Source organism: Cyprinodon tularosa, unplaced genomic scaffold (assembly GCF_016077235.1).
Source record: "Cyprinodon tularosa strain WSP-4 unplaced genomic scaffold, ASM1607723v1 ctg26, whole genome shotgun sequence".
NCBI classification, from domain to species: domain Eukaryota; kingdom Metazoa; phylum Chordata; class Actinopteri; order Cyprinodontiformes; family Cyprinodontidae; genus Cyprinodon; species Cyprinodon tularosa.
The window spans coordinates 4,481,691-4,501,695 of record NW_024038961.1 but is presented as its reverse complement, the minus strand read 5'-3'; the positions used below and the strand labels follow the sequence as shown (position 1 = coordinate 4,501,695).

The 20,005-nt window shown below is 39.7% G+C and overlaps 1 protein-coding gene across 3 annotated transcripts in view; it reads left to right on the top strand.

The window, feature by feature from the left end:
- Positions 1 to 250: 250 nt before the first annotated feature.
- The window catches only part of spire1a (spire-type actin nucleation factor 1a), a 41,691-nt gene continuing 21,936 nt past the window's right edge, over positions 251 to 20,005 (top strand). For 2 of the 3 annotated variants that reach the window (XM_038288778.1, XM_038288777.1), the window contains exons 1-2: positions 252 to 747; positions 6,326 to 6,357. In XM_038288778.1, the coding sequence (XP_038144706.1) occupies positions 402 to 747; positions 6,326 to 6,357 (378 nt within the window). In that variant the 5' untranslated portion in view covers positions 252 to 401. Of the gene's footprint in view, positions 748 to 6,325; positions 6,358 to 20,005 lie in introns of all 3 variants that reach the window. The other variant, XM_038288776.1, reaches the window with a different exon arrangement.

The window sequence follows — 20,005 nt, the reverse complement described above, 5'->3', positions numbered from 1 at the left end:
CATTAAGATCCAAATTTCTTAGATTAAAGTCATAATTCTGAAAAAAGTCAGAATTCTTACAAAATTCTGAAATAAAATTTGAAAATCAGTAAAATCATTTTTGTTTTTTCAGTGGCCATGAAAAAAAAATATATATTTATATACATATTTATATAATAAATATATTTATAATATATAATATATATTCATGAATGTGAATGGGGCGGGCGCTAAGACCATGTGAAAGAATTCTCCAGCAGGGCAGCTGCCGCTCTGAGCCGTTGCTCTGCCTGTTCTACTGTCACTCCTCACATCTCTGAGTCACTGCTCAGATCCTACCATGTTACCATGAATCTCTGAAACCTTTACCGACATTTTCGGGATTTTCCTCTGCCTATCGGGACGTCAACGATGATCTAATAATGGCAAAGCGATCCGGGGCTAAAGAGGGGACGCTGTCTTCTTCTTCTTCGCCGACCATTCTTCGGAATTTGAACCGCGGAGACTTGAGCATGGACTGCGGAGACGGATCCGAGGACCTGTCCCTAGAAGAAATCCTTACTCTTTACAGCCAGCCGATAAACGAGGAGCAGGCATGGGCTGTCTGCTACCAGTGCTGTCGGACTTTAGCGCACAAACACAGACGAAAAAGCTCATCCAAGGTAGCGGGGTCCTCTGCGGTGGACTACCCGAGGAGGATCGAGGGACCTGGGAATGTGAGGATCGGGAGAGACGGAGCTGTCAGGCTGCACTTTGAAGACAGCACAGGTAACTAAAGCAAAACAGACAGTTTATCGGGAATAAACTACACGCTAACCTCCACATCCACCTCAGTGTGCCCAATGAACGCAGCATCCCTACAAAGAGGCCATATTGTTGTGGTTATTTGCTTCCAGACATGTGGTCAATATAGATCACACATCAATGCATATTAAAGTTAAGATCCCGATTAATAGTTTTTTTGTGACATTTTATCAGTAATATTCTCACAACAACGTGTGATGTTTACGCAATCATATGAGTTGAGCCAAATGCAGGCTGCTGGAGAATGAATGGCTGCTTGGATCCCAGAGTGGTCAGTTAGCTTCAGTAAATACTAAACCACGTGACGGATTCAAATACAGGTGCTGGTCATAAAATTAGAATATCATGAAAAAGTAGATTGATTTCAGTAATTCTATTTAAAAAGTGAAACTTGTATATTATATTCATACATTACATACAAACTCATATATTTCAGATGTTTATTTGGTTTAATTTTGATGATTACAAATGACAACAAATGAAAATCTCAAATTCATCATATCAGAAAATTAGAATATTACTGAAGACCAATAAAAACAAAGGATTTATAGAAATGTTGGCCAACTGAAAAGTATGAACATGAAAAGTATGAGCATGTACAGCACTCAGTATTTAGTTGGGCCTCCTTTGGCCTGTATTACTGCAGCAATGCGGCGTGGCATGGAGTCGATCAGTCTGTGGCACTGCTCAGGTGTTATGATAGCCCAGGTTGCTCTAATAGTGGCTTTTAGCTCTTCTGAATTGTTGGGTCTGGTGTATTACATCTTCTTCTTCACAATACCCCATAGATTTTCTATGGGGTTAAGGTCAGGAGAGTTTGCTGGCCAATTAAGAACAGGGATACCATGGTCCTTCAACCAGGTACTGGTAGCTTTGGCACTGTGTGCAGGTGCCAAGTCCTGTTGGAAAATGAAATCTGCATCTCCAAAAAGTTGGTCAGCTGCAGGAAGCATGAAGTGCTCTAAAACTTCCTGGTATGTGGCTGCGTTGACCCTGGACCTCAGAAAACACAATGGACCAACACCAGCAGATGACATGGCACCCCAAACCATCACTGACTGTGGAAACTTTACACTGGACTTCAAGCAACGTGGATGAAGTGCCTCTCTTCTTTTCCTCCAGACTCTGGGACCTTGATTTCCAAAGGAAATGCAAAATTTACTTTCATCAGAGAACATGACTTTGGACCATTCACCAGCAGTCCAGTCCTGTTTCTCTTTAGACGCTTCTGACGCTGTCTGTGGTTCAAGAGTGGCTTGACACAAGGAATGCGACAGCAGAAACCCATGTCTTTCATACGTCTGTGTGTGGTGGTTCTTGAAGCACTCACTCCAGCTGCAGTCCACTCTTTGTGAATCTCCCCCACATTTTTGAATGGGTTTTGTTTCACAATCCTCTCCAGGGTGCGGTTATCTCTCTTGCTTGTACACTTTTTTCGACCACATCTTTTCCTTCCCTTCGCCTCTCTATTAATGTGCTTGGACACTGAGCTCTGGGAACAGCCAGCCTCTTTAGCGATGACCTTTTGTGTCTTGCCCTCCTTGTGCAAGGTGTCGATGGTCGTCTTTTGGACAACTGTCAAGTCAGCAGTCTTCCCCATGATTGTGTAGCCTATAGAACTAGACTGAAAGACCATTTAAAGGCTTTTGCAGGTGGTTTGAGTTAATTAGCTGATTAGAGTGTGGCACCAGGGGCCATCAATTTTGAACCTTTTCACAATATTCTAATTTTCTGATATGATGAATTTGAGATTTTCATTTGTTGTCATTTGTAATCATCAAAATTAAACAAAATAAACATCTGAAATATATGAGTTTGAATGTAATGTATGAATATAATATACAAGTTTCACTTTTTAAATGGAATTACTGAAATCAATCTACTTTTTCATGATATTCTAATTTTATGACCAGCACCTGTATGTCAGAGCAGCTGGTTTTTGACAATTTTTCTACTGCAACTAGGGAGAAACTGGCAAGTAGCCAGGGACAGATTAGTCACAAAGCTGCCAACAGGATTTTTAGTGATGTTGAAAAAGTAAATGTACAGGTTTTAATCTGGAGAATGAGTCAGGTGGCGTGAAAGAACTTTTATTTAAAGAGTAAAAAGGCTTTATTAAGTAATTGGGCTCTTTATAGGAAGCTAAAGCTTGTTGATTGGAAAACATTTGATGTCATCATGAAACAAAGTCCTTGATGAAATTCAATTTCCATTTGAATCTGGTACATAATCATTCAATAAACCATTTAGTTTCTGTTTAGTGAACTCTGCAGGAATTAGCCTAATGATATAAAAAGGAGGCGATTCCAAAGGAAAAAACAAAGCAAAGAAATAAAAATATAATCTTTTTGCTGCTTGTAACACCAGAATTTCCCCATTGTGGGACAAAGGGATATTCTATTCTATTCTATTCTATTCTATTCTATTCTATTCTATTCTATTCTATTCTATTCTATTCTATTCTATTCTATTCCAATCCATTCTAAAAGGTAAACCTGTCAGAAATCTGTAGTTTGCAGAGATTTTAATAAAAAGTTGATGAGCAGACACCAGTATACCTTAAAATTAACTACACTTTCCAAAATCATGATAGAATAGTGGTACAGATATTAAAAAGACCATGAGCTGCCATAAAATAAGCACAAGAGTGGTACATACTAAAATAAGGAGGAAATATAATATAAATAACCATTATTACCTAAAAGTTAACATGGTCTTTTTTTACGGATCAAAACTAAACTGGTTGTATGTGAAACTGGGTCATGTTTTGTATGAAAATGAATGCAGAACCTATTATTAGTTTATATTTTTTAATGATAGTTCAGTTGGTCTCAGATAATTTAATTGAGTAAATTCCACTGGTTTGGAATTTTAACGTGGAAAATGATTAAGGTAGGATTGATGTCATTTTCTTTTATTTGGCCTGGTTATTTATGAGTTGAAACTGCTCTGTACAGTAATGCAATGCTGTCGATTCCCTTTTCAGGGGTGTGTTAGAGGTGTGCACAATGCGTCAAACCTTTTTGGTATTCTCACTGCATTCCATGCATATGTGAGCAATAAAGCAATGGGTGTGGGAGAAGAAACTTGTTTGTCAACACAGCTTAGGCGCTTAGCTTCTTGTCTCTCATTAGACACATGTCGACTTCTTTTCTCCCCACATCTTTGTTGCATCCCTCCTGTTTCTGTTTTCCTGCTTCAGTTCAGCTTTTTGCCCTGCTGTGTGTTCAGCAGTGATTCCTGCAGAGTGAGCTGATTCCCAGAACTAAAAGGGAAGACTGGAAGCACAGGCTGCTGAGCTTTTAGTACATTGAATTTGAAGTTTTATGGAGAGTCTTTTTTTGGCTCTTTGTCCTGTTGGGTCAGCTTGGGCCTTGTACTGATTCTTATTAGGCGTGGTGATTTGAGGGATGTGAGATCTATTAAGTCTCTGGTAGCGAGTAGAAGAAGCTTGCAGTTCATCAGAAACTCAATGCTTTTCCAACATACACATGAATCACTGATAGAATTTGGCAAATTTCCCAAATAACCGACCCTTTGCCTAATGGATTTTTCTTTTTTTTTGTTATTATGTTGTATTAAGCTGTTCTTTGCTAAATTATTGTTACACTTTTTTTTCCTACATATTATCACATACTAAAAACATTTTAGGGTATCTTTTTAATGCATTAGAGCAGTACTTAAAAGTGCAAACCTGCCTATTTGAAAAATGCTACTTTGTATAAATAAAGCTGGAGTGGAAATGATAAATTAGATTAACATTGATTAACCAGTTGCTAAAATATCTTTAAATATATTAATCAAATGATTGTTAACTGGATTATTATAGAATCCTAAACATGCAATTAACTGATAGGACGTTCCCACGATATGATACTGCCACTGCTGTGTTTCGTATAGGAGATTATTGATGATGATGTGCAGTTTCAGATAAATTTCACAAGTAGAGCTCGTAGAAACATTTTGGCCTTTTCATATGTCTGCTGTGTCCGCTACATTGGTTTATAACAAATAGAACAATATGCAATAAATACTGATTGAACACAGAGTCATGACTGCCAACCTAGAAGGTCAAAGGACATATTGCCAACAGGACAAATGTCAGTTTTAGAAACTAAGGCATATTTCCCTACATCATGACAATGCGTTCTGATTCATTTACCGCCCAATACTTATAAAAAAACTGAATTATATAAACATATCTATGTGTAATTTCTTGAAGATAACAGCAGATCATTAATTTTGTCGTAAAGTAGCATTGGAGGAGAAACAGACCCACAGCATTACAGATCCTTCACCATACTTAAGAATGAAGAGTGAATCTTGAGGCTTTGCTTAATGCCAAGCACACCCGGAGAGCAAGTTTCCTCAAAATGTTTAATCTGAGATTTGTCAGCTCAAAGCATGCGGTTTCAGTTAAGCTTAAAACAAACTACACATTTATTTTTGTGAAATTGAACAGAGATGATTGGGGATTTGCTATACCCTTTTAGCCATTTATTGTTTTATTATAAGGAGCATAGATTTGGCTTACTTAAATGCCACTTATTCTCTTGTCTTTCCTAATCTGAAGTGCAGTTAACAGGATCAATTGCCTCCAATGAAATTAGCATTTTATAGAATCCCATCTACTATTACTTTGTATGGATATCCCTTCATTTTGTAACTTAATCAGCTTTCCAGTTGATCATAAAGGAAATATAAATCCTTCCAATCGATGGAAGATGGATGATTGTTCCCCCCAAAAAGTAATATCTGTGCAGTAATTTACAATTTAACTTTGGATTGGCGTTCAAGGTCTGCAGTGATTTAACTCCACTTAAATCTCTGAGCTCACTCTTACAGTAGTAGTACTCATACTTTGGTCAGATCTCTATCTTTGCTGACAAACTGGTGCATATGAATGTGCCTTAAATTAGTACATAGGTCAACCTGCCTTCTTGTTTAAGATGGTAGTTTGCTTTTAAAAAAGAATTATTTTTACCTTTTGGGAATTTATCTAAATCAAATTTATTCAAATTCTGCTTTAAATGTTCACACTCTGCCTTAGATAATTCAGAGCCACTATGGTACCATGATAACTCAATTACTTATTAACTTACTTGTTTTACAGTATGTACCTCTGTTAGGCTTCTTTTTCCTGGATTGATTGATAGATTGACTTTATTGATCTCACTGGAGAAATGTACTTGTTACATCGGCTCCAATAGTAAAAAAGAAGAAGGTGCCAAAGGAAGAAAAGGTACATGGGGGTATTTACAGTGCATCCATACTATTATGTTATTTTATAGATGGGTATTTATTTATATAGCTATTGCACTGGGTATCAAATATAAAGAAACAGGTTCCTTATACATTTAATAAATATTTAAAGTTTCTTAACACTGTATAAGGTATACATCTAAAGATGTCTTCCCTAACATGAATAATTCAAAGCATATGTCTCCCTTGTGGGGCCTTACAAGCACTTAAAGGCGCAATAAATAACTCCTTTCATTGATTGAACATGAATAAGCCTCCTTTTTCTGCCTTTTCATTACAGATAAATACCAGACGGCCTGCACGTCATCAGAGGTGAGTTTAAATCAATCTCTTTTATCCATAAGCGCCCTCTGTGCAGGCTGTTGCCAATTACCTCCACTCCAGCTGTTTCGTTACTACCTGTTTTTGTTTCAAGCACACCAAACTACTTTAGTGAGAAGTTATGCAAGAAATAAGCTGGTATGTGGTCCGTGTTATTATATTACCTACACTGGGTTTGAGGAAAAACAAACAAACAAAAAGAACAAACTAGCATGAAGCCTTTGGCTGAGGTCAAAGTGAGGGAATGTTAAATTCCTCGTGATCATCAATGCTTTAAAGAAGTGAATTATCTGGTCTGCAGATTTTGCTTTTGTTTTTATGCATGGATGGGATATTTGTTTTCCAACTTTTTTTTCCATTAGTCTCTATAAAAGAAACCTTCCTTTTGTATATATTGCTACAATAAAGCTGAAATCTGCATATATACATTTTTCCCTAGCTGCGATTGAAGTTGTTGGACGTTGACGTCCTTTTACCAGATTAGTAACACACAGCTATGTCTCCACTCGCAGCGTTCTCACTCTCCTTGTTTTTTTCCTTTATTTTCTGCATGTGATGCCCGGCATGCACAACGTGCCGTTGTTTTTCCCGCTTATGCTCAAACTAAACGTTTTGCTACCTCTGTTGTGAATTTATTTGTTGAGGACTTATTATTTCATAACCTTTGAATGATAAGTTAATGAGTTAAAAATATAAGTTAACGTTAATGTTGATAACACAGTTCATGTTTGAAACCGTGGTTAAATTTGGGACTGCATTTATTTGTAGTTGTATTGAAGTGGACTCTATTACCCAGGATGCTCTAGGAGCAAAAAGAAAAAAAAGAGTGTTGTTGAGCCGAGCTGACTGGCGCACGTTGTATGTTACTTTTTTCCTTCACCGTTCTTCACTAAAGTTAAACCAAATGAAACTGACCGTCTCGCTTCGTCATTTTTGGTTGTAAGTCACAACATTTTTTGGTGCCGAAACCCGGGAATATTAAGGAGATAATGGCTGACGAAGCTAGAAGCACCGAAGAGCAACCGAACGCTGAGGAACTACTGGTTGAAAGAGCGAAACGGAAGCGGCGGACAATACGGAGTTCCACAACGAAGGTGCTGAACCAGATTGACGGTGAAGTATCAAAGGAAGACCCGGACATTAACCGTGTGCGAGAGATGTTAGCCGTGTTGTCGGCGAAAGAGGACAGTTTGCGCGAGCTGGACCGCATAGCGGATGAATACACGCCGCTGGACGCCATGGATGCGGAGATTGAACTCGCAGAGGAATACAGAGACCGTATCATCGAGATGAAGGCGCGGGCTCACCAAGTAATCCGTGCACAGGAGACTGTGAGTAAAGAGGACCCCCGACCTGCTCGGCTAAGTGACGTTAGCGCAAGCACCGCTGGCTCTCAGCGCAGCAACCCGACCGTACGACTGCCGAAACTTATGATTGAGAAATTCAACGGAGACGTAAGTTTATGGCAGGAGTTTTGGAGTCAGTATGAGACTGCTATTCACAACAATGAGGCTCTCTGCAGTAAAGAAAAGTTTACCTACCTGAAAACTTACCTCACTGGAACGGCTGCAAAGGCAGTAGCAGGGCTCACACTGACAGACAGTAACTATAATGCTGCAGTTGATATACTTCAAAGCAGATTCGGAAGGAAGGATCTTATTGTAAATGCCCACATGTCAAAGCTTTTGAATCTCACTCCTGTAAAGAAGTCATCCGATGTCAGTGCGCTGAGGCAGTTATATGATGACTGTGAAATTCAAATCAGAAGCCTAGAGTCACTGGGAGTAGTATCAGACACGTATGGAGGCATGTTATGTCCAATAATCCTCCAAATGCTGCCAGAGGACATGGCTCTTGAATACAGCCGACAGAGAGGAGAACAGGATGAGTGGAAGGTGCCAGATGTGCTAAAGTTTCTGCAGAGAGAGGTAAACAGCCGAGAGAGAGCTTTACAAATGACCAGATCATACAACCAGAGAGAGAATCAGTCTGCTCACAAAACATGCAGCAAATCATATTCAACCTGTGATGTGAAACTAAGGAAACCAAGCATGACATCTGCAGCTACACTACACGCTGCCAATGAGAAGACACAAAACTGCCTGTTCTGTGAGCGTGCTGAACACAAATCTGAAAGCTGCCCAGACCACCAGGTGGCAGCACGTAAAGAAAGGCTGAAGAAACTTGGCAGGTGTTTTATCTGTTTGGGACCCAAACACATTGCAAGGTTCTGCAGGTTAAAGGGCATGTCATGTGCCACATGTGGAGGCAGGCATCATGTGGCCATCTGTGAGAAAAATGAGGCTTCCCCGCCTGTTGTTTCTGCCAACATGGACACTGTCATTTCCTCTGTAATTCCCCAAACAAAAAGGGGCAAAACTGAAACTGAGAACACTGTGCTGCTACAAACCGCCAAGGCATGGGTGGTAGGTCCCACAAGCAGGAAGATTGTTCGCTGCTTGCTGGATGGAGGCAGCCAGGGAAGCTTTGTGCATGAAAATGTGGTGAGGGCGCTGCAGCTACCTATTACCAGACAAGGGACGCTTACCCTCCACACATTTGGCTCCTCTGCTCCCACAACGGTGAAGCGTAACATAGTGAAGCTCAGCTTGGAAAATGTTTGGGATGGACAGCAAAGAATTGAAATAGAAGCAGTTGTGACCCCCAATGTGTGTACAGCATTGATGAAAGTTCCTGGTGAACACATTCAGAACGAAATGAGAAGAAAAGGGCTTCAACTCGCAGACTTCGCTGGTGGAGGTGATGAAACTGAACTTTCTGTGCTAATTGGCTCAGATTACTACTGGCAGATCGTATCAGGCCGAGTAGAAAGACTGACAGAGAGCCTGGTGGCGCTTGAGAGCACCTTTGGATGGGCAGTACAGGGCCCAGTGGCCATGTCCAGCATAACAGAGACAACATGCATGCATATTCAGCTCAGCAAGGATGCACAGATGGACAAACAGCTGCATGCATTTTGGGAGCTTGAGTCCCTGGGTATCACAAGCGAGAAATCTGAGAATCCAGATGATGTGGAAGCATTGCAGCGGTTTGAAGAAACCTCCATCTTTAAGGATAGGCGTTATCAAGTGGAGTTGCCATGGCGACAGACTCATCCTCCACTTCAAGACAATTACCGCATTGCAAAAAGGCGTCTTGAGAGTTTGAAAAGGAAACTACAAAGGGATGTTACGCTCTACAGCAGATACAATGATGTGGTGGAGGACTACTTAACACAAGGAATGGCTGAAGATGTCCCTAAGGAGTGTACACCACCACCAAGCAGTCGGATTTACTACTTACCCCACCATGCTGTACTGAGGGAGGATAAGGTGACAACGAAATTGCGAGTTGTCTTTGATGCTTCATCCCACGAAGATGGCAGTCCCTCACTAAATGACTGTCTCTTAACAGGTCCCAATTTGAATCCAGATCTGATGAGTGTTTTGATCAAGTTTAGACTGCATGAAATTGCATACATGGCAGACATTAAGAAGGCATTTTTACAGATTTCACTCTCAGAAGTAGACAGGGACTCTGTAAGATTTCTGTGGTTCACAGGCCCACCAACGGAGGATAATCTGCGTGTCCTCAGGATGACAAGAGTGGTGTTTGGAGCTTCATCCAGCCCATTTTTACTGGCTGCCACCATTAGGAAGCACCTGAGACAATATGAGGGTAAACACCCAGAAGTGATAGACATTGTCCGTTCCTGACTTTATGTGGATGACTTTATCTCAAGTGCAAAGGAGGTGGCAGAAGCTCAGGCAGTGACAACAACAGTCAAAAATATTATGTCTGCGGCAGGCATGGAGCTGTGTAAATGGATGACGAACTCTCCTGAGCTTAGAGAAAAATGGCAGGAGATCTCGTTGGATTGCACTGCACAGCCAGAAACACACGGGTCGGTCCTGAAGGTTCTAGGCCTGGTGTGGAGACCTGCCACTGATGATTTTGTGTTCGACCTCAGAGGGCTGCTTGACATTCTGAAGGTGAGAGAAAACACTAAAAGAAGTGTTCTGCAGTCTTCCGCTCGCATTTTTGACCCTCTTGGATTCTTGACCCCTTTCACAATCAGGATAAAATGTTTATTCCAAGAGATGTGGGAGAGGGGACTCAGATGGGATGAGGAGCTGCCACCACCAACAGTGGTGTTCGGAGCTCCCCCAACTGCACCAGCTGTCAATCCCACGTTGGTATAGAACACACACACAACAGCCAAATGGTCAGGATCTAAAGCTGCATGTGTTTTGTGATGCAAGTGAAAGGGCTTACAGTGCAGTTGCTTATCTTCAGGGAGAAACGAGTGACGGAAAAGTGACCACAAGCCTCGTTGCATCCAAGTCCAGAGTGGCTCCACTGAAAAGAATGACGTTGCCACGGCTGGAGCTGATGGGAGCTGTAATAGCAGCCAGGCTGGGGAGCACCCTCAAGGAAACACTGCGGCTTGACAAGGCCCAGGTGAGACTATGGACAGACTCAATGATAGTGCTACACTGGATTCGCAGTTCTGCTCACAAGTGGAAACAGTTTGTAGCAAATCGAGTGACAGAAATTCAGACTCTAACAGATCCACAGTCATGGTCTCACTGTAAGGGAAAAACAAATCCAGCTGACCTTCCCACTAGAGGTCTAACAGTACAGGACTTGAAGCAGAGCACACTGTGGTGGAATGGTCCTTGTGCTTTGATATCACCTGATCAGTTAGAGAGCAGTCAGGAAGACATTCAGGAAGATGAGGTAAAGTCTGAGCTGAGATCCAAATATCAGCTTGTTGTACAGCTTGTTAATCAAGACACAAACTTCTTAAAACCTCCTTTGTGTCTAGAGAAGTACAGTAGACTGAAAACCGTGCTCCGAGTGACGGCTTGGATGAAAAGGTTTATCGCTAACGCCCGCTCAACTACAAAAATGAGTGGTGAACTGACAGCAGAAGAGCTGCATGAAGCAGGAAAATATTGGATAAAGGTTATTCAGAACCAGAGTTTCAGCTCCGAAATTCAATCGCTCAAAACAGGAAAATGCACACATGCAGACTCCAGAATCCGACAGCTGAAACCCTTTCTGGACCAAGATGAGCTGCTCAGTGTAGGAGGAAGGCTCCAGCATTCCGACTTCTCTTACAGAGAAAAACACCCATGGATTTTGCCCAGCAATCACAGATATACCGAAATGCTGGTACATTATCAACATGAGAAGGTAATGCATGCAGGGGTGCGAGACACTTTAGTGCAAACGAGAGAACAGTTTTGGATTTTGAGAGCACGGCAAGTAGTTAAGAAGGTGGTGTCAAGATGTGTATTTTGCAAAAGGTTCAAAGCAAAGGCTGGGCAACAGACAACAGCACCGCTGCCCAAGGACAGAATAACTGAGTCACCACCATTTGAGATCACAGGTGTGGACTTCGCAGGGCCACTCTATGTGAAGACACAGAGCTCCATGAACAAGGCGTACATAGCGCTGTTCACTTGCGCTGTAACCAGAGCTGTGCATTTAGAACTGGTCTCAGACCTATCAACAGAGAACTTTCTGCTGGCACTGAAAAGGTTTGTCTCAAGAAGAGGATTATGCAAGGTGATCTATTCAGATAATGCCAAAACATTCAAGAGAGCTGATCAGGATCTGAAGGAACCATGGAAAGGCATCAAAGATCCACAGCTACAAGAATTTTTCTCAGAGAAGGGCATCACCTGGCGGTTCATCGCTGAAAGAGCAGCCTGGTGGGGGGGATTCTGGGAAAGGCTTGTAAGGTCAGTCAAAGTAATTCTTAGGAAGGTGCTTGGCAGAGCTAAACTTGGCTTTGAAGAAGTGTGCACCATTCTAGCTGAAGCTGAAGCCATAATAAACTCGAGGCCACTCACTTACGTGCACAATGACGTGGATGAACCACAGCCGCTGACACCTTCTCACTTCTTGGTGGGTCAGAGACTGACTTGTTTACCCCCAAAGCCATTTCCAGCTGAAACAATCCATCCAACAGCAAATAAGGAGGAGATGACACGGAGGTGGCGCTACAGGCAGAGACTTATGACCAACTTCTGGAACAGATGGCGAAAAGAATATTTACTGGACTTGAAGTCAGCCCATCGCTGCGACTCCCAGCAGCCCTCTCTGCTGAAGGTGGGAGACGTTGTGCTAATCGGAGAGGATAATCTACCAAGACAGAGCTGGAAAATGGGGCGAATTCAAGAACTCTTCCCAGGACGTGATGGTCTTGTCAGGTCATGTGCTGTTCGAACATGTTCAGGCGCCCTTCTGCGGAGACCAGTTCAGTTGCTGTATTCTTTGGAAATTTAGATAAACTGTAGTTTATCGGGGGGGAGGATGTTGTGAATTTATTTGTTGAGGACTTATTATTTCATAACCTTTGAATGATAAGTTAATGAGTTAAAAATATAAGTTAACGTTAATGTTGATAACACAGTTCATGTTTGAAACCGTGGTTAAATTTGGGACTGCATTTATTTGTAGTTGTATTGAAGTGGACTCTATTACCCAGGATGCTCTAGGAGCAAAAAGAAAAAAAAAGAGTGTTGTTGAGCCGAGCTGACTGGCGCACGTTGTATGTTACTTTTTTCCTTCACCGTTCTTCACTAAAGTTAAACCAAATGAAACTGACCGTCTCGCTTCGTCATTTTTGGTTGTAAGTCACAACAACATCAGCTGACGGCCACCTAGCATGCAATCTCACACCTTGGTTGGTTTTTCTCTTCATCTTTGTGATGTTTCCCATTTTAACCACTTTGGTCAAAATGCCAAACATGGGTTGTTCTCCCCTTTAGATGCAGCAACATTTCTGCAGCTTTAGTTCGTTGCAGGAAGTTCCAGGTGGGTATTTACTTCTTGCATCCCTGCAGGTTTGGTTTTGCTTACAAGGTGTTCGAATGAGTGGGTGTGTTTGTTTTGTTTTTCCTTACCTGGAAATAACATCTTGCACACAGACAGTTTTAATCCATCAGATAGCGTGACAGTCGCACAGAGTCAATAGTGCGGTCGAAACCTGAAGACACAACCTGTCTGACTGTACATTTCTTCTTTTTGTGACGGACAGCTTCTCCATAGCTGGAATAAACTTATCTGTTAGAAGCCGTAGTATGATGGTGAGAGTAAACAAATTAAAATGCAAGTTGCAGCATTTTAAATCCGAACACGTCTGCGAATGGAATCTGCAGAAAGAAGCTACAGCAGGACATCAGCTGATCCTGCTTTATAAGAAACCTATGAGGGTTGTTACAAAAAAATAAATAATATGGAAAATGCACACACTAACTAAATTAAAAGGCAAAGCAGTTAAAGAATAATCTGAATGTATTTCCTTTAAAAAAGATTTCCTGGAAACCGTTCTTTACTTTCACACTAGTCCCAGCTGCAGTGTTTTCAAGGTTGTTTTTTAAATTCTTTATTCCGATTTTCCCAACATTTGCTTGAGGGTTTTCATAACTTCAAAGATGCTAAATTGTGTTCTTCCTTTATATTACTTAGTTGTTTAGATTTTGACCAGTTGGGTTCGTTTTATTAACTTAAATCCTTTCTGAATAACCTGAACTGTAAACTGCAAATTATTGAGGATGTACTGCACAAATAAGTTTAACTCAGCTTGTTCTCAGTTGAAGATTAAGGTGTGATTAGTTTTAGGATCCTATTACTGGGGCTCCAGCCTCCAGAAGATGCAGAGGTGCCTGAAATTTTGGGTGCAAAGGCTGTTAGTATTCGAAAATAAAACAAAAGGTTTAGGAATGAATACTAAATGCCTGAGATTTACATGAAATAGCTTGAAAGTACCAGATTAAAGCAGTGTTTTGAAGATCGATTTACAAAGTTGGTGTCGCTACGACAACAAGCATGGGGTCTTGAGATTGACTTGAGAAATGAATGAAACAGAATCGGTGCAGATCAAGTGATTCCCAGTGTAACTGAGCAGTATCCAGGTCTGCAGCTGGTGGAAAAGTGGCGTCTTGATGAAATGTTTTTTTTTTCACTCTTAGATACCTTTGTTGATTTTTTATTTTTTTGTGTGTGTGGGTTTTCCACCCCTTTATAACAGGCCAGTGTTGCTGTTTCCATGCCTGTTGCTTTGCACTTCCTGTCATGTGGCTTACAAAAGGCTTTTTATTTATCAACTGAAAATTAATTATCCACTTTCTTACAAGAACAGCAAATTAGGTTGATCAGAGTTATTTCTCTGTGCCTGACTGATATGAACCAGTCCCCTCTTTAGAAACACACTCCGCTTTTTAACCAAATCAATCCGTTATTGATATTTATGACACTGAGGGCTTTGCTTAGTTTTTACCTTTTACATAAAAGTTCCCAGAAAAGGCCTTCTCTCTGGGAGCTTTTCTAACTATTAACATCTGGCTTCAGGCTGTGCTGAAACAATCTTTCATCTTTATTTTTGTCCTGATGCTGTCAGACCAGAGAGCTGATTTCAGTTTTCTCCTGAAAAGTGTAAATTGATTTCACACATCATTCTGCAAAAGCCCTAAAATAAGAAGCTGTTATATAAAATGTGTGACCCCCTAAGATGTCATATTTTGCTGCAGTTCTCTAACTGTGAACTTCGGAGACATTTTTTTTTTTTTTAAACCTCCCTTACTATCTCATTTGAAGTAAATCTTGGTCCTCATCTAAACTTTAAACAAATGTCACATGTTTTACTGTAGCTACAGTTGAGATGAGCAGAGCAGCTATTTGTTTGTAGCCTTTTTGGATCTGTAAGATCATTTTGAAGAGTTGCAAAGTAAAATTGTGTTTTAGTAATTAAATATTTCTAAAGCCTCTGTTTGGCCTAAAGAATAAACGAGAAAAATATATTTGTTGCATTTATTTTGAAGGAATCATTTGTCACTGTTCATTTTTAGATAAACATAAAGAACAAGACATGCATAAATTGAGGTTTTAAAGACTGAGTTTTTGAAAACAGTTAATTTCTTTGCTTGTTTTACTGTAGTAAAGGATAAGATTATTATTATTATTATTATTTATGGTTGTTTGAACATTTTTGTTGGGTATATTAAGTATTATTTATCAAATCTACAGCTGTTTTATTTAATTTTTTTTGCTGTTAACTCTCTAGAGTTCATAACAGATAATCTTGTAAGTTTCCAAATATCACGTTACACGCATTACCTTCATTCAGTTATATAGAAAATCTGCATATTGTCATCGTTTACGTTTTTTTATTTCTTTTTTAAAACGTACCTTTGGTCAAAGTGTCAGTTTTTACTCTATCAGCAGCACTGTGATGATGTAATGAAACTAAGCTTGTATATCAGAATAGTCTGTTAGACACTTAAGAGACACTTAGAGACATGTTCCCAGACTTCAGCAGTTTCCAGTTGACTTCATAGATATGCCCTGCTAAGAACTATCACGGGAGACAAGAGGCCGCCCCCCCACCGCAGTGGAAGCCCTCTTAGCTGCGGTTATATAACTGTCTGCATAGCGAGGGCTTTGCCCTACTACTGCAAAAAAAGGCTGCTCATCTGGCCACTTGGTGAACTTAAACGGTGGCAGTGATGTCTCGAGTTTATGCTGCAGGTGCAAAACTATGGTAAAGCCATTCTTAAAAAAAACAAAAAAAAAACAGTACTTTTTTTTTAATAATAATAACTTTAATAATAACTAAATTATTTTCAAAACATTGTTCTGAAAACAGGTTTGTCGATGCAGCCTCATTGAGGAATGAGAAGGCCTTTGTTTGCTGTGTTTATTACATGTCAAAGCTTGGCATTTAAATGAAAAGGCATGCTGGCATGGCACTTTAGACAGAAATACCAACAATAGACTTTTAGTTGTTCAACAACTGGCATGCTAGCTTAAAGGCTATCAGACTTCTGAGTTGTATTAGCCAGCGGAAAAAACCTGTTAAGATGAACTGATGTTTGCAGGCTGTTAGAAATACTGAAGATGTGGTCATAATGGCACACTGACCCCCTCATTCTAACCTGGTTATGTGAAGACTGATATTCACAGTAAAGCAACCACAACAAAGTAAATCTGGTAGTAAGACCGGCTAATGGATTAACACCCCTATAATTGCGTCACATAGCATATGACTACGGATTTGATATTACTTTTGTTGCTTTATCTATAAAGGACTTTAAAACAAACGTAGCTGCAGCAAAGTGCTTCACATGTTAAAATCAGGACACGTTAAAAAAATTATAATGAAAAAGCAGTGAAATTAATCAATTTAAACATCAGTCAAGGCAATAAAGCAATAAAGACAGAGTAAAAAAAAAAAAAGTCTCAGGCTGTGCCAAAAGCCAAGGAGTGGAAATGCGAGGCGCATGTATAATAATGTAAGGGTGATTATTCCATAATCATGGAGTGGCAACACTAAAGGCTCTGTTTTGCACCTTCTCTGAGTTGCACCTTCAGGATCAGCTGACCAGAGGCATGGAGTAGGGGAGGTAGCTCACGGACAATACAGACTGCTAAAAACAAAAAGGATAACTAACTCAACCTACTAATCTGATTTAAAAACACTGTCTATTTTAAAACCCAGACTGTCCCCTTGAATGTGACGCCAAGCAGCCCAAATAAACAGGGAAGTTCACAAGAACCTCTAGCACTAAACAACATCTGATCTGGTTTTGATCATTTAAATTTAAGAAGTTTAAGGCCATACAGACTTTGGTGTCTTTTTTCTTCTAGTGTTATATATGTCAGGCTGTCATCAGTGTAACAATGATAGAAAAAGATTAAATGCCTCCTGGTATTGATACCAAAGGGAGGCAGGTTAAGGGTAAAAAGCTGAGGACTTAAGATTAAACCCTGTGGAACAACATTACAATAATTTGTGTTTTTCATTTAAAGGTTAATAAGGGAAATCTTTTCCTGACATGGCTGGACATTTAATTTCATTTTCAATATAATTGTAATAAAAAAATGCTATTTCAAAATTGCAGACAGAATACATTTTTGGTCTTGTTGCAACAAGAGTAAGACAAGTGTTTAGTTGCAATTAATACGCCACACATAGGGGAAGGGAGAGTTGCAGAGATTTGTGAAAACTAGAAAAAAGAGGATAAAGCAGACTAAACACTGGACTGAAGCGTGTTTTTGTAGGCAATGCAAATGGAAACTTGAATAGAATTGTGATAAAAATCCTTTTGCTTAAAAGGAAAAAGAAAATAGCAATATTGTTGTTTGGAAAAATTGCACAGCCCTACTCCTTATTTAGAAATCCCAAACTGGACACAATATTCTCACTAACGCAAATGTTTTACTGTAAAACTTAAAGTTGCAGATGATCAAAAATGGTTAAATAACGGTTAAATTACTGAGCTTTCCTTAAAGGTTTTTTTTTTAAAAACTATATTAGCAGAAGTATGAGAAAGCTTCAAAATTAAAATAAAAGGTTAAAAAGGGCTTTTAAATGTGGGAATTAAATACAGCATTAAGAGCTACTTCTTTATGGAACGCAATGTGCTCATATGTCACTCGTCTATTCATCCTATCCTGAGCCTAATCATTTAAAGTTTTTTTTATTTTTTTTTTTTACTTAAGTCTCATAGGGAGGATAATGTTCTGGGGTAAACATCATCAGAAGAGGAGAAGAAAGAATAAAAAAACAATGATTTTTTTGCTTGAAAATAAATGCAATGTATTTCCTTGGTGCACTTTAGACATAAAATATCCACTAAAGTTATACAAAATAGAAAAAAAAGTTAATAAATGATAAAGAAAAAGAGGCCCTTGATTATAGATCCATATCTATACATCTCTATATCTCTTTCTGTGTTAATATTTTAAAGTTATTCCAGAAGTAATGCTTTTAACCAAAATGTGCTTAAAGAATTTCAACTAGAACGATCAAAGCACATCATAATGTGGTTGCTTGTATATTTCCGTGAAAACTGCTCGTTTAATTAGGAGAAATGATGGTAAATTAACAGACTTATGTAATGCTGGCAGTTCTTCTTAACCAGTTTTCATGCTAACTCTTTTTAGTTCGGCTCACGGGTCGATGAATAACTTCTGAGTATAACCCGAGACACCACATCTTTTTCTTCAGGAGAACAAGTTATTCTTGAGCAGAACAGCCGTTTGGATCCACCAGTGCTTCTCCAGGAAAAATCTTAAACACAGATAGAGAAGATTCTTAAATAAAGCCACCTGCTGTTGAGTTTCAAATAAAACCCCCTTTCCTTGATATCAGCAGCTTTTCCTTTAAGTGAGGCGCCATGCTAATTAATGAAACTGCAGGTCTTTGATCTGACTTTCCATGAACTTTTTCTGAACTATGTGGTTTCAGGAAACTTGTGCTGCTTCTGCTTCTCCTTCTGCATTACCCAAGAGGCATTTAAAAACATGGATGAAATCCTGCGCTACCTGCAGTTGCCTTGCATCTGCATCTTGCATCCTGTCGTCCTTGGGGTCAATTTGACCCCATTCAATGTTTATCATTCAAAAAATATTAGTTAACTTTTTTTTTTTTTGCTTCATATTTCATGACTTTTCCTAATTAGATGGGGACAACTGGTAAAGCATAAAATTTTTGTGATGTTATTTTTTTAATGTGCTGAATACATATTACACGCATTGGTTGTCCTCTGGGGTCAATTTGACCCCAAGCTGTTTTAGCTGCTAAAACTTGTCAGTGACCTAACATGACAACACCTGCAGGTGCAGAGTTGATACATTTTAGTTGATACATTTGAACTGAGACATCTGGGGATCTGTGTGACCTTCTGAACTCACACCTGCCAAAGTAGAACTGATTTTTCCCGCCTTGTGAAGGGCGGGTTATTCCTACAACGCCATTGGTAGTTCATGCCAAATCAGGGAGGAGCAAACATAAGCTTGCACTACAGTCCTCTATCCAAATCATTCCTCACTGTGCTCTGAGTATACTGCAATCTGCACACTCTCTCTTTGAAAATGTCTTCTGGAAAAGGTTTACTGTCAAAGAGGTTTTGGAGCAGCTCTTTGACAGTGAAAGTGACTTAGAGGAGACTGTCTCTGAGACTGAGGATTGTGTTGTGGAGGACCCTGATTTTGAGGAATTCTCATCTGATGAGAATGAGAGTGTTGACCCCCCTGTTGTCCCTCAACCACCAGCAGACACAATTTCATCCAAAAATGGAAAAATAATATGGTCCCTTTCCCCACTGAAACAGCAGGTTAGACATAGCGCAAGTAATATAATCAAAATGGTTCCAGGACCCACCAGATATGCAGTCAGCCATGTTGATGACGTCATCATTCGAGCTCTTCATAACACCATCAATCAAAAATATTGTGCTTGGGATGACAAATTTAGAGGGAAAGCGTGTTTATGGGGACAGTTGGAAAGACTTGGATCTAGTTGATTTGGAAGCCTACATTGGCTTGCTAATTTTGGCAGGACTTTATAAGTCAAAAGGTGAAGCAACAGCAAGTCTTTGGAATGCTGAGACTGGAAGGGCAATATTTCCAGCCACCATGTTGTTTCTCTCTAAAAACTGTTCCATGTTCTAACTACTACGTGACATGTTCTCATTATCCATTTTCTGTCACACAAATGAATAAAAAAAAAACAACAAAAAAAAAAACAGAAAAAACAACCAAAAAAAATCATAAAAAAACAAAAACAAACAAAAAAACTCTATAACTCTGCCATTGCCGGTCCCAAGCCCGGATAACAAAAGAG